Genomic DNA, 13,504 nt, shown 5'->3' with positions numbered 1-13,504 from the left:
GCTGATTCTGATATGGATCCAACTAAAATACACACTTGGTTAGCTTCAAGGACCATATAATTCATCAATCATTCAATCATTAATTTCAGAAAACTGAAAACAAGTCTTTAAAGGCTTAGCTAAACCGAAATGCTTACAATAATTTGATACAAGGATCCAAGAATTGGAATATAAATAGAAATGTGATACTTTGATTTAGCAAAGGCGACTTTTGGAGGGAACGTGACTGGATTTGTTTTTTAACTACATACTATTAATTCTTGTTAATATAACTTAAGTGTTTTGTTTTGTCTTTTCTCATAGGGATGTTGCTTCTTCCTCAATTGGGATTTTATTTTGGCAAGCACTACCGGAAATAGTATTGACATCGTTTCTGATTTGCTTGTGGTTCATGTTTTGTTAGCTAATCTGGCTAGCAGATGTCGACTGGTCGAATTTATTTTCAGATGAATATATGTGGTAAGGCTTTTGCTTCTTTTCGTGCGGAATATACTGCTGATGATATGTAGCAAGTTAAAGCTAACGAATTTGGAAGCCAAAAAGTTGTATTTTAATGCATTCATAATGAATTAACTGCAGTGCTACCTAGCTAACGTTTGCTAACTGGAGCTTTCGATGAAGCCAGCAGGAACCGCCTTGACATTCATTTTTATCCTCTTTCATAGTGCGATAACTGCTAGAAACGTATTTATTTGAATTGTAATTGTTGTTCTTATCGGCATTGCAATGCACAATGACATGGGATAACGTTTCGGGATATTTGTGTTCTCCCTACCGATTTAGATTTCGTTTCGTTAGCTTATGTTTGCGCTAAGGCCCGTGCTACTGCTGGGCCGATCATGTTAACCAAGCTGCCCACCGGTTAGGGTAGTGGATTTATACAATTTAACTTTAACGTTATTTGACATGCAAATCATGTCTGCTGTTATAAGTTTAGCATCGTCACAGTGATGTCACTAACGTAGAGGTGTGTTGTTAACGTTACTGAGATAACGTCATCTATTTACTTGACGTGGATTAAAAAGAAAGAATACATTTTTGTATAGGACCTTGTGTAACCTGAAACTTGCAGTGAAGTAACGTATAACTGAGAACGTACTAACAATTTATCCAGCATCTGATCTACATTTTTTTTTTTTTACTAACGTTACTCCAATACTGATAGTATCCACTTTACTTTGTCAGCTCTGTCGTTTTTTTTTGACTGTCCCTAGTGTTTGATAGGATGGACTAGTGATTTGTGTCTCTATGTGCAATTTCAGCATAAAACTGTTGAAACGCCACTCCTAGTAAGAGGGGAGGATGGCGCATCGACGTACCCCACCTCCGCTGTCCCAGAGGACTGAGTACCTGGAACCTGATAATGATTCCGACAGGGACTCTGGTGTTGGGGAGGATGATGACAGTTGCCATGGAGGCACAGTAACCGAAGAGGAGAAAGACAACACGCAAGATGGCACGGAAGAAAACTGCGAGGAGGGAGAAGATTTTACAGTTTTTGTTGCCTTTCAAGGGAATATGGAGGACGAGGACTTCATTCAAAAACTTGACACTATCCTCAGTGGGATACCAAACATGCTTGATATGGGTTAGTTAATGTTGTTTAACTGTAATTTACGTTGTGGGGGAAAAAAACAGTACATGCATTTGTTTGTTTTAGACCTTAACTGCTTATATATACTGACAATTCTCAGAGATTTGTTTTCACGTTTACAATGAAGATCTTTTTGTTTATTTGTTATAAACAATTCCAACATGTCCTGATTTCTGTGTGCTATTGTATTTCCCAGCAGGAGTTTTGTGTGTCCATCCTTTCCTTAGGGTTAGGTTTTTTTTTCTCCATCTTGTATACACTGCAATTGTAACTTGGATCCGTTAAATGTCCCTCTTTTAGGCTCGGAGAGGCTACAGCCACAGCATGTGGAGCCGTGGAACAGCGTGCGCGTTACCTTCAACATTCCTCGGGATGCTGCTGAGCGACTCAGACTGTTGGCCCAGAACAACCAGCAGCAGCTCAGAGACCTGGGGATTCTCTCCGTTCAGATAGAAGGTAACTGCACAGCCTTCAAGCTCCATGTCACTTTAAAACACTACGCAAGAGACAATGTTTTATCTGTCCGTGACACTTAAGAATAAAGCATACAAGCTAGGCCCTAATAAAGGTTAATTATACATGTTCCCTCTATTGTTGTTCAGGGGAAGGGTCCATCAATGTGGCTGTGGGACCAAATAGAGTACAAGAAGTCAGAGTGAATGGACCAATTGGAGCACCTGGCCAGATGAGAATGGATGTTGGCTTTCCAGGTCAGCCTGGTCCAGGTATTGCTTTACTGAATTCATTACACGTTGTCTCTATACACAGTATATCAACTAGACTGAAACTGTGCTTGCATATTGGACAATAGTTTGTTTAGTAGTAAGAGTAATACATTGATTGTTTTCTCTTTTGTATTTCTGTTGAGGGTTTAAAGTGATTAAATATGCACATATTTTTCATAATAGGGGTTAGGATGGCTAATCCAACAATGGTTCCCACTGGGCCTGGCATTGGAGGTCAGGCTATGGTACCAGGCAGCAGTGGACAGATGCATCCTCGTGTTCCGAGACCATCTTCACAGACAGGTTCAGGTCTTTGTTTCTTGTACGTCAAATGATAAATGATGTAATTTTGAATATCTTACAGCTTGGACAGTACAATAATGGAACATCTGCATCCTCCTCTCCTACAGATGTAATGGATCCAATGATGCCAGGCATGTCAGTTCAGCAGCAACAGCAACTTCACCACCAACAGGCCGGTCCCCATGTCTCAGGCCCAATGCCTCCTCAGGCTGCCCATCACATGCAGGGTGGGAGACCACTCAACCCTGTTGCACTGCAGCAGCTTCAACAACAACAACAACAACAACAACATCATCACCAACAGCAACAGGCCCAGCAGCAAGCTCAGCTCTCCCAGCTTGGACCTAGACCTCCATTCAACCCATCGGGCCAGATGGCTGTGCCTCCTGGCTGGAACCAGTTGCCCTCTGGGGTCCTCCAGCCACCAGCTGCCCAAGGAGGCCCTGCCTGGAGAAAGCCCCCACCCCAAGCCCAAATGGTTCAACGTCCACCCTCCCTTGCTACAGTTCAAACTCCCAGCCACCCTCCACCCCCTTACCCATTTGGCAGCCAGCAGACTGGGCAGGTATTCAATGCCATGGGACAGGGACAATTACAACAACAACAACAGCAGACAGGAGTTGGTCAGTTTGCCGCCCCCCAGCCTAAAGGCCCACAGGCTGGCCCTGGTGGTGTTGCAGGACCACCCAGACCCCCTCCACCACTTCCACCAACTTCTGGACCGCAGGGCAACCTCACTGCCAAGTCCCCGGGTTCCTCCTCGTCTCCTTTTCAGCAGGGTTCACCTGGGACTCCTCCCATGATGGCTCAGAGACCTACAACTCCACAGGGTTTTCCCCAGGGCGTTGGATCACCAGGAAGAGTAGCCCTCGGCCAACAGGGTAACATGCAACAAGGATTCATGGGAATGCCCCAGCATGGACAGACAGGGGCCCAAGTTCACCCAGGTGGGTTACAGTTGGTAACAGTTTCTTGGTAGGCTCAAATGCAAATTAAAAAACTTTTTTCGTTCGTGTATTTTGCCCATTTATATTCCTTATTATGGGATTTTTAAGTACTCTGATGTCTACAATAACAAAATCAATGAATACTGATTACAGGCATGCAAAAGCGTCCCATGGGCTTTCCAAACCCAAACTTTGTCCAAAGTCAGGTGAGTGCCAGCACTGCAGGAACAGCTGGTGGAGGAGCCAGTCAGCAGCTACAGAGCAGCCAAGCGATGACTCACACAGGTAAAAGATTTGCTGTTTACGCATGCACAAACATTTTTGGCAAATATCCCTATTACATGTGACAATTACATGTACAGGCAAGATATTTTACAATTTGAGATATAAACTATTCTTTGTCATGATATGCTCTTTGACTGATAAAAACTGCTGGAAAAACAATGACATGGCTACTGACGCACTACCGCATCTCCTATATGCGGTTAACTTTTACAAAACTAGTAACCACTGAAATACATAAAGATTTAGGTTTTTCCCACAGAAAACAGCAATTATAGAACCATGCTTAAAATTAATTTATAATTGTATTATTAAATAGTAATGGCAAAATGAATAGTTGTAGACCTGAAGTTTGAGATTGGCAAATATGAATTGTTATCACCAGGACAGAAGATTGTTCCCACTGCAGCTAGTGGCTAAAATGGCAGGCCTAATTTAAAAATAATAAACTGCAATGAGTCATCAGTTTACTAGCCATATTTACTACCAACATCAGGAATCGCAGCTTAATCTAGTATTATTTTAGATTAGTAATGTTTTCAGTTCACCGTAGACTTGAAAATTGAGTATCTTAAAACAAACAAACTTTAAAGTGATCATATTATATTTAGAATTATTAGTGCAATGCCTGTTGAGAACAGGTTGATTGTTTTGCTGCATGCAGCTTTCTTGAAACCCGCTTATCCAAACAACTTCACACTCGACACTGGTCTTTCTTGGTCGCCAGCTTGGCAGTGCCTGCCGTCGGCTAATCCAAAAACGGGCAAAGAGGTGGAGCGTGGATGAAGCTAAGGTGGGCTGAATGAAGCCTACAGTGTATGCTCACCTCCTGTGACAGCAGCCTACCTGTCACTCAAAGCAACACGGCCTTAAGTATGCCTAAATATGCACTACCGTTTTTGGCACTTTAGCATTGGCTTCATTTTTCAGCACCGCCACTTAGTCAGTTCTCAGAGCCCTGAAAAGCCCCGCTGCTGCACAGAGCGTTCCCTATGGTTTATTCAAAGTGTATTATTAATAAATGCGTGTCCACGCTGCACAACATTTTGACACGCAATCTCATTGGGGACAAAATCGAATGACGGACAAGCCAGACTGACGCACCCACTCACTCACTCACTCACTCACACACACACACGTGCACGCGCCCACACACACACACACAGATTCATTCCTTGATAGTTAGATTTAGTTAAATTAGCTTAATTTAGAATATCAGTACAATATTTGACCCCATGCTGTTTCTTGTGGTGGTAACGCAACACTGTCAGAGTAACATTCATAACACAAACGCATCAAGGTTGCAGAATTGTCACATGAAACAACATTAGTGTACTTGGAAGAATTGGTGCTAGTGGTACATTTTGTTGCTGTTTTAGATAAATTTAAAGAAGACACTCCACTTGATCATTAGCCACGAGGTGTTTTTATCACTTTAAAACTATATATAATACTTTGCTAATAATAATACTTAACTCTTAAAGTCCCAGCTGTGCATTCTGTTGGTTGTTGACATTTAGATTTAATGAACTGTTATGATGTGTCAACAGCCTCATTTGACACGCCATGTCTTAACATGCAGTTAGCAGAAGGCATAATAGCTTATAACCTGTTGCAAAACCCATTAAAGTGATTTAAAAAACATATATATAATATTTTCCCTCTCCATTTTACATCAGGAGCTCCGCCTTCCGCCTCCACACCAAACTCAATGCAGGGTCCACCCCATGCCCAACCCAATGTTATGGGTGTACAAAGTAGCATGGCAGGTCTGCCCCCTGGTACAACCGCTGGGCCTATTATGGGCCAGCAACAGCCTGGCCTCCAGACCCAGATGATGGGCCTCCAGCATCAGGTCCAGCCCGTGTCTTCCTCCCCCAGCCAGAAGGTTCAAGGCCAGGGTGGAGGTCAGACTGTCCTTTCAAGGCCCCTCGGTCAAGGGCAGAGAGGAGGGATGACCCCACCCAAGCAAATGATGCCTCAGCAAGGCCAGGGGGTGATGCATGGGCAGGGTCAGATGGTTGGAGGCCAAGGGCACCAGGCCATGCTCCTACAGCAGCAGCAGCAACAACAACAACAACAACAACAGCAACAAAACTCCATGATGGAACAAATGGTTGCCAATCAGATGCAAGGCAACAAGCAGGCATTTGGAGGCAAGATTCCAGCTGGGGTCATGCCTGGCCAGATGATTCGTGGCCCTGCTCCAAACGTTCCAGGTAACATGGCCCAGTTCCAGGGCCAGGTTGTACCACAGCAGATGACTCCACAACAGCAGCAACAAATGGCTCAACTCCAACAACAGCAATTACAACAACAGCAACAGCACCAGTTGCAGCAGCTACAGCAGCAGCAGCAGCAGCAGCAGCAGCAGCAGCAGCAGCAGCAACAACAACAACAACAACAACACCAGCAGATGAACCAGCAACAACCCCAGGTTCCTATTGCTGGTAATCCTAATCAAGCTATGGGCATGCATGGGCAACAGATGAGGCTGCCTGCAGGTCATCCTCTTATCCAACAACAGTTGCAACAGCAGCAGTTACAGCAGCAGCAGCAGAAACAACAGCAACAGGCCATGTTGCAACAGCAACAACAGGCAGCTCAGCAACACCCACATCCTTTGGGAGATCCTAATAGTGGGACAGGGGACTTGGGGGTCCAACAGATGGTCCCTGATATGCAGGCACAGCAGCAGCAAGGCATGATGGGGGGCCCTCAGCACATGCAGATGGGAAATGGCCACTTTGCAGGACATGGCATGAACTTTAACCCACAGTTCCCAGGTCAGATGCCAATGGGGGGACCCTGTGTACAGCCAGGAGGCTTTCCCGTCAACAAGGATGTAACCCTGACTAGCCCACTGCTGGTCAACCTGCTGCAGAGTGATATCTCAGCCAGCCAGTTTGGGCCAGGAGGAAAACAGGGAGCAGGGGGGGGCAATCAGGCCAAACCCAAAAAGAAGAAACCAGCACGAAAGAAGAAGCCCAAAGAGGGAGAGGGACAACAGCAAGTAGAGGGACTTGGGTAATAATTTTGTTTGGTTTGTTTTTGCCATGGTGGACAGTTGAAGTATGTTGTATCACCGTTACATTAATTCATTTTTTCAATGTCACCTATTTTTTTCTCTTAGTGGTCTTGATGTGGCTGCTTGCATGGAGGATTCCGAACTACCAAATCTGGGTGGTGAACAGAGTTTGGGTTTAGATAACTCTGGCCAGAAACTCCCTGATTTTGCCAACAGGCCTGCGGGTAGATGACAGAATTAATCAATTTTGTATCTGCTTTTTCATTTGTAGTAGTAACTTTACAGTATGCTTTACTTGTCACTTGTACTTGAGTCCAATTTGTATATCTATGCCTCTCTACACTTTACCTAGGCTTTCCTGGCCAACCTGCAGACCAGAGAGTATTGCAGCAGGTACCCATGCAGTTTATGCAACAGCAACAACAGCAACAGCAACAGCAACAGCAGCAACAACAACAACAACAACAACAACAACAACAACAACAACAACAACAGCAGCAGCAGCAGCAACAACAACAACAGCAGCAGCAGCAGCAACAACAAATGCAGCACATGCAACAGCAGCAGATACAGCAACAACAAATGCAGCAGCAACAAATACAACAACAAATGCAACAGCAGCAAATACAGCAACAGCAGCAACAATTACAACAACAACAGCAGATGCAGCAACAACAGCAGATGCAGCAGATTCAGGGTCACCAGAATGTTCAAGGGCAACAGGGGATGACGGGGCCACAGACTTCGGGTCAAGGCCAGCCCCAGATGCACCCTCATCAGCTACAGCAGCAGCAAACTCAACAACCACACCTGCAACAGCAGGTATTATTATTATTATTATTATTATTATTATTATTATTATTATTATGTTCCTTAATGAACATGATAATGATTGTTTGTTATGAACACAACAGCTTATCTAATTATGCTTCATGGTGATCCCCATTTTGCATTTTTAGCAACAACAACAGCAGATGATGATGATGCTGAAGATGCAGCAAGAGCAGGCAAAGAATCGCATGTCCATCCCCCCAGGAGGGCAGCTCACTCCTAGGGGCATGGGCAATCCACCTGAGGTGCAGAGGCTCCCAGTCTCACAGCAAGGCAACATGCCTGTAATGATCAGCCTTCAAGGACATGGAGGGGTACCGTTGTCACCTGACAAAGCCAGAGGGATGCCCCTGATGGTGAACCCACAGGTGAGGGCCATGTGCTCCAGCATATGTAAACATAATCCTGACATTCACATCTCATGATTGGAATTTTACTTGTGAGTGCACTATTTATTTTCTTATGTGTAAACTGTACACTGTATTTGTTGTCTTTTCTAGCTTGCAGGCGCTGCGCGAAGAATGTCCCATCCTGATGCAGGTCCTCAAGGCACTGGAGCTGAAGAGGCTATTGCAGGGTCGCACCCGAAGCAGGACAGGCCTGGTGGCCCCGAAATTGGGTTGCAGCCTGGGAATGGAACCCAACAGATGATGGCCAATCAGGGCTCCAACGCTCACATGATGAAGCAAGGCCCTGGTCCGTCACCAATGGCCCAGCATACTGGAGCCAGTCCCCAGCAACAATTACCAAGTCAGCCTCAGCAAGGAGGCCCCATACCTGGCCTTCATTTCCCCAATGTCCCCACAACCTCACAGAGCTCCAGGCCAAAAACCCCCAACAGAGCCAGCCCCAGGCCGTACCACCATCCTCTCACCCCAACTAATCGTCCACCCAGTACTGAGCCCTCCGAAATCAACCTTTCACCTGAGAGGCTAAATGCCTCTATTGCAGGGCTGTTTCCTCCCAAAATCAACATTCCTCTGCCTCCCAGGCAGCCTAACCTAAACAGGGGATTTGATCAGCAAGGTCTTAACCCAACAACTCTGAAAGCAATTGGACAGGCCCCTCCTAGCTTAACTTTACCAGGGAACAACAACAATGGCACTGTAGGTGGAAATAACACTAACAACAGTCAGCAGCCTTTCTCTACTGGCACTGGAGTAGGAGGCACTGGCTCTAAACAGGACAGGCAGACTGGAGGGCAGGGTAAGAGGGCAAGTCCTAGTAATAGTCGGAGGTCAAGTCCAGCCTCTAGCCGTAAGTCAGCCACCCCAAGTCCAGGGAGACAAAAGGGGACAAAGATGGCCATCACCTGCCCTCCCCCCCAGCAGCAGCAGTTGGTCAACCCTCAGGGGCAAACCATGATGCTAAGCCCTACCTCAGTACCCCCAAGTCCAGTATCTATGTCTTCACAAGTGAGTGGGGCCATGGAGACACCGCAGACCCAGAGCCCCTTCCATGGGATGCAAGGTAACCCTGCTGAGGGAGCCAGGGAAAGTCAGGGAATGATGACCACAGAGCAGCGACAGATGCCCCAGCCACAGTCTTTGAGGGAGTTATCAGCTCCCAGAATGGCAAGTCCTCGTTTCCCCATGCCTCAGCAGCCTAAACCTGATTTGGAACTGCAGGCTGGTACAGTTGAGAGGCACCCAGCACACACAGCATCTATGCAGGACTCTGAGGTCTCACCTACTCTCAGGTCAGCTCCAACCTCCCTCAACCAGCTACTGGATAACTCGGGTATCCCAAACATGCCTCTTCGGCCCATACAGAGTAATACTGGTAGGGATGTTATGGGGAAGGACAGCCCTAAGTCTGCTTTGGATCTAGAGAGACCACACCACAGTAATTCCCAGAGTACAGATACGTCAGCTGCTGTCACTTCCACTGCCACTATAAATGAGCTGGAAGCTAAACCCAAACCTGCTGTAAAAATCCCTACCAGGAGTCCTAATTTGCAGCCTGCTTCAATTTCCAGCTCGCAGTCTAGCCCTAACAGGACCACTAATACTACCCCCAGCCTTAGCCAAAACGCCATCTCCAATTTTGTTGTCAATCCCAGTCCAAATATAAACCCAACACCTACCCTCAGCCCCACTCTCAGTACTAACACTAATGCAACCACAAGTGTAATCCCCAACCCAGTCACTTCCGGTCAGAGCAGTCCTGCCTCGACTGTTAGTACCAGTTCAAACTCCAGCTCTGCTTTAAACCCAGCCAGTTCAGCTCTAAAACCAAGCCCTAGTCCTAAACCTGTGACAAGTGTTAACTCAGTCATACAGATCCCTGCCTCTTCTAGCACAATTTCCCCCAGCCAGATAACTGTGTTTGTCACCTCTAACCCGATCACCTCCACCTCTGCCCCCACTCCCCAGGCACCCACATCCATGGTCTCCACCATGGTGGCTGTCCCTAACAAGAACATTAGACCTCAGGACATCCAACAGCAGGCCCCTGTCCCCCGACCTCCTCAGTTTATCACCACCACCCCTGTATTTATCAACCCAATTTTCCAGGTCCCAGGTGCATCTGTGGCTCCCAATACCACAATGGTATCACAGTCAGTCACCATGGTGGGGCCTATCCAAGTGTCCACTACAAACCTCGAACTTTCTTCTGCCCCAAGCTCTACCCAGTCCTCATTGGCTAACATGACCAGCACTCAGTCTACCAGATGTGCTGTTGGACAGGTCCAGATTGCCACTAGTGTGTCCTCATCAGTCCCGGTTGGTACTCCCCCAGTTCCCAAGCAAATGAACCCAGCGGCTCCCAAAACCGAAAATCTAGGTGACGCAGGTTTTGCTCAGAAACCTATTCCTCCAGTCCGGCAGCCATCTCCCCATTCAACCCCTTCAACAACATCTCCCTTTCAGCCACCCCTGGCTTCTCCTCCTCTCTGCTCTAGTCCTGGGGCTGCTAACACTATTCGAAAGAGCCCCATGTCTCCATCTCCCACTGCCCAGCCGAAAAGTAAACCTGGACAGGCTGCTGTAGCTATTTCTGGTACAGCGGACTCCCAGCAGAGTCCTGTAGAAAGGTCTGCGCAGGGGCCCTCCGGGGCTGTGCCACCACAGAGCTTTCATCCTCCTGCTAGTCCTGCCATTCAGATTGAGACACTAGCTCCTCAAACTACTACTGCTGCTGCTCCAAACACTCCACCTGCTGTCTCCTCTCCAATCCCAGTTCCTGGCCAAGTGGCTGTTCCTACTCAGATTGTTACCCAGGCTCCAGTGCCTGCACCAGCTTCACTCTCAAGCCAGGCTGTAACTTCTCAAGCTCCTATTGTCACTGTAGTTGGTGCTATCACAGGTGTCTCTTCTGCTACCCTCTCTACGGTTGCTCCCGTACAAAGTCCCGTACCGTCCATTGTTGCTGGATCTGGACCTGCTCTGAAGGTTGCCCCTACCACATCCTCTCCAGTTGCTAACCCCAGCAGAGTTTCACCAGCTCAGCCTGACCCTCCAGCTATAGAGCCCCCCATGCCGCCAGCTGCTGTATCTGCTGAAACCACTCAGACCACCCCAGGTAAATGCACAACTATTAACCCTTGTGTTGTCTTCCTGTCAACCTTGAAAACACATTTTTGACGCCTTTTTTTCACAGTTTGTTTTTGCTTTTTCCAATGTTTTAAATTGTAAAATTTTTCTTCTTTACATTTTCAGCGCTTATTTCTACGTCCCATATTTTATGATATAAAACAAAAATTGAAAACGGGTCCCAAAGTCAATACAAGGTTAAGTAAACCGGATGATGACCATATTTTGGCCATCGTCCTTAGTAAGGTCAAGCAAGTGTCATACAATCTTAAGTATTAAGCTTTCCTGGGTTTGTACATTTATAAAAAAAATTATTTAGTATTCCTGACCAGTTTTTTTTTCTCTCTCTCTCTTGTTTTAAAAAGGAAAATGATTGCTTTGTGCAAAACCTTTGCTAACTAGCGGTGACAGTGGAGGAGAGACAGTTGCGCAAGCCTTCTGCTCAACACCTCATATACATTTACAAAGCCACTCTATATGTGGTTTTAGTTGAGCAATCAGTGATACATATTCCTAACTAATAATTTGTGTTACATATTCGAATGTGTCAGTTGAACTATTTTATCCTTTTTCCCAGCACCTATTCAACAAGATGTCCCACAGGCCCAGGAACCTGTTGCCAGTGAGAAGATGGGTAAGTGTGGTCATCTTTGTTTTTAAGAAGTTGTTTAAAAAAAAAAAACCCGCTTATTTCGTATATGTGTATTTAATATTAAATAGAAAAGAACGATTCCATATTATCTTATATGAGCCACTTGGGACTAGGTGGCATAACATTAACTCTTGTTTTTGTCCTGTTCAGGTGAAGAGGTCTTGACAGGTTCTGAGCAGGGGTAAGATTCCTCATAACATTTGTATTCTTTCAACTACTGTGTTGTTGATTAGATGTGTAATGCTTCATGTGCTGGGGTCTATGAAGGGAGTTACTATTGATCTCTGAAAACTTGGCCTAGTCTTAAGTCCTGTGCTCTTGAAGGAGAAATGCTTAGACATTTCTAACTGTACTGAAACTCAGGGAGTTCATTTGGTTGTCCAAGGAGGTACATGGCGAAAACAATGAGCCACGTGGCCTCAGCACTTGGTATGTATGATTTGGCATGCAACAATATAAATATTCAAATGCATGTCAGAAGTGTAAATGAAGAACAACCTATCACAAATCAAATTGCACCACTCCACTGACCTTTTATAGCCACTTCTCTTTTCCTGGGGTTTGTCATATATATGGTGGGGAAGTGAAGCCATGTTTGTTCAGCACAGTTTACAGTTTGCCGCTGTTTTTCCACTTCTATCACAGATGGGCAAAGAAAAGAAAGACGCCCATCAACTTAGTCCCAAGGTATGTATTTTAACATGTTTGTGCTGCAAAGACACAAGCAGTCATGTCGACGTAGTGGATGCTGTCGGGATGAAGACGGACAGCATCTGTGGTAGACGAGGAAAAACAGCAGAGTCCTGAGTGGTATTATATCTTTCTCTGAGTAGAGCAGAGTTAACTCACACCCTTGCATCTTTAGTAACATCCTTGTGTTGTCCTTCCTTCCTTGTGGTTGTTTTTCTGTCTGGTCCTCCCAGGGCTGCTGTGGAGAAGCCCAAGGGACCGAGCAGACGCAGCTCCCGGGCAGAGAAGGAGGTGGAGGAAGAGCCAGTAGCAGACAGCGGCATTAGGAAGAGATCAGCCAGGCCTGGCACCAGTGCTGCTGTAAAAGGTAACGTAAACACATACAAGCAGCTTTAAAGACAGAATACCTATCAATATGCCTAAATTATACACATGGCATTACTACCTTTTCCCTAATACACTTGTATACGCTTTTTAACAGAAACTGGAGCAAGCCCCACCCAGGCCAAACGAAGGAAGTCGAAATAGGCACAACTCCAGTTGTGGCAACCTATGAACTGTACTGTAAATGTTTTTTTTTTCCCGCTGTGAATCAGTTGCTATCGGTTTCTCTGTCCCAGATTATGAATTTTCAATGGAAGAAGAAACCATGTACAGATTGTTTTAAAAAGAATTATGCTATTGTTTTGTCAATGCTATTATGTGAGATTGTAGTTAGAATGTGTGCAATACCGTATGTGTTTGTGGGAATGTGCTTTTTATATTAAATGCTGGATTAATCGTGAAGACTGATAATGGAGTTTGCCATGATTGTATAATTATGTTGTAAAACTGAATTAAATTTTCTACTGCTTTTTGTTCTGTGAAACTGTGTAAAATAATTCATGTGTTATTAGGTTGCTGATCATTTTCAGGG

At 45.6% G+C, this 13,504-nt stretch overlaps 1 protein-coding gene across 1 annotated transcript; it reads left to right on the top strand.

Moving 5' to 3' along the window:
* Window positions 1–334: 334 nt before the first annotated feature.
* On the top strand, window positions 335–13,456 carry ncoa6 (nuclear receptor coactivator 6). The gene is made up of 18 exons (XM_028582578.1): window positions 335–459; window positions 1,263–1,588; window positions 1,895–2,050; window positions 2,197–2,319; window positions 2,503–2,622; window positions 2,730–3,569; window positions 3,723–3,854; window positions 5,531–6,878; window positions 6,985–7,103; window positions 7,232–7,358; window positions 7,401–7,701; window positions 7,839–8,078; window positions 8,211–11,235; window positions 11,824–11,880; window positions 12,049–12,079; window positions 12,544–12,585; window positions 12,822–12,955; window positions 13,070–13,456. The coding sequence occupies exons 2-18, from the start codon at window positions 1,303–1,305 to the stop codon at window positions 13,114–13,116; spliced, it is 7,128 nt and encodes a 2,375-aa protein (XP_028438379.1). The 5' UTR covers window positions 335–459; window positions 1,263–1,302; the 3' UTR covers window positions 13,117–13,456.
* Window positions 13,457–13,504: the final 48 nt, after the last annotated feature.

This window comes from Perca flavescens, chromosome 7 (genome assembly GCF_004354835.1).
Source record: "Perca flavescens isolate YP-PL-M2 chromosome 7, PFLA_1.0, whole genome shotgun sequence".
NCBI classification, from domain to species: Eukaryota; Metazoa; Chordata; class Actinopteri; order Perciformes; family Percidae; genus Perca; species Perca flavescens.
The sequence above is the reverse complement of the archived record's forward strand: the minus strand, read 5'-3'. Positions and strand labels throughout refer to the sequence as shown.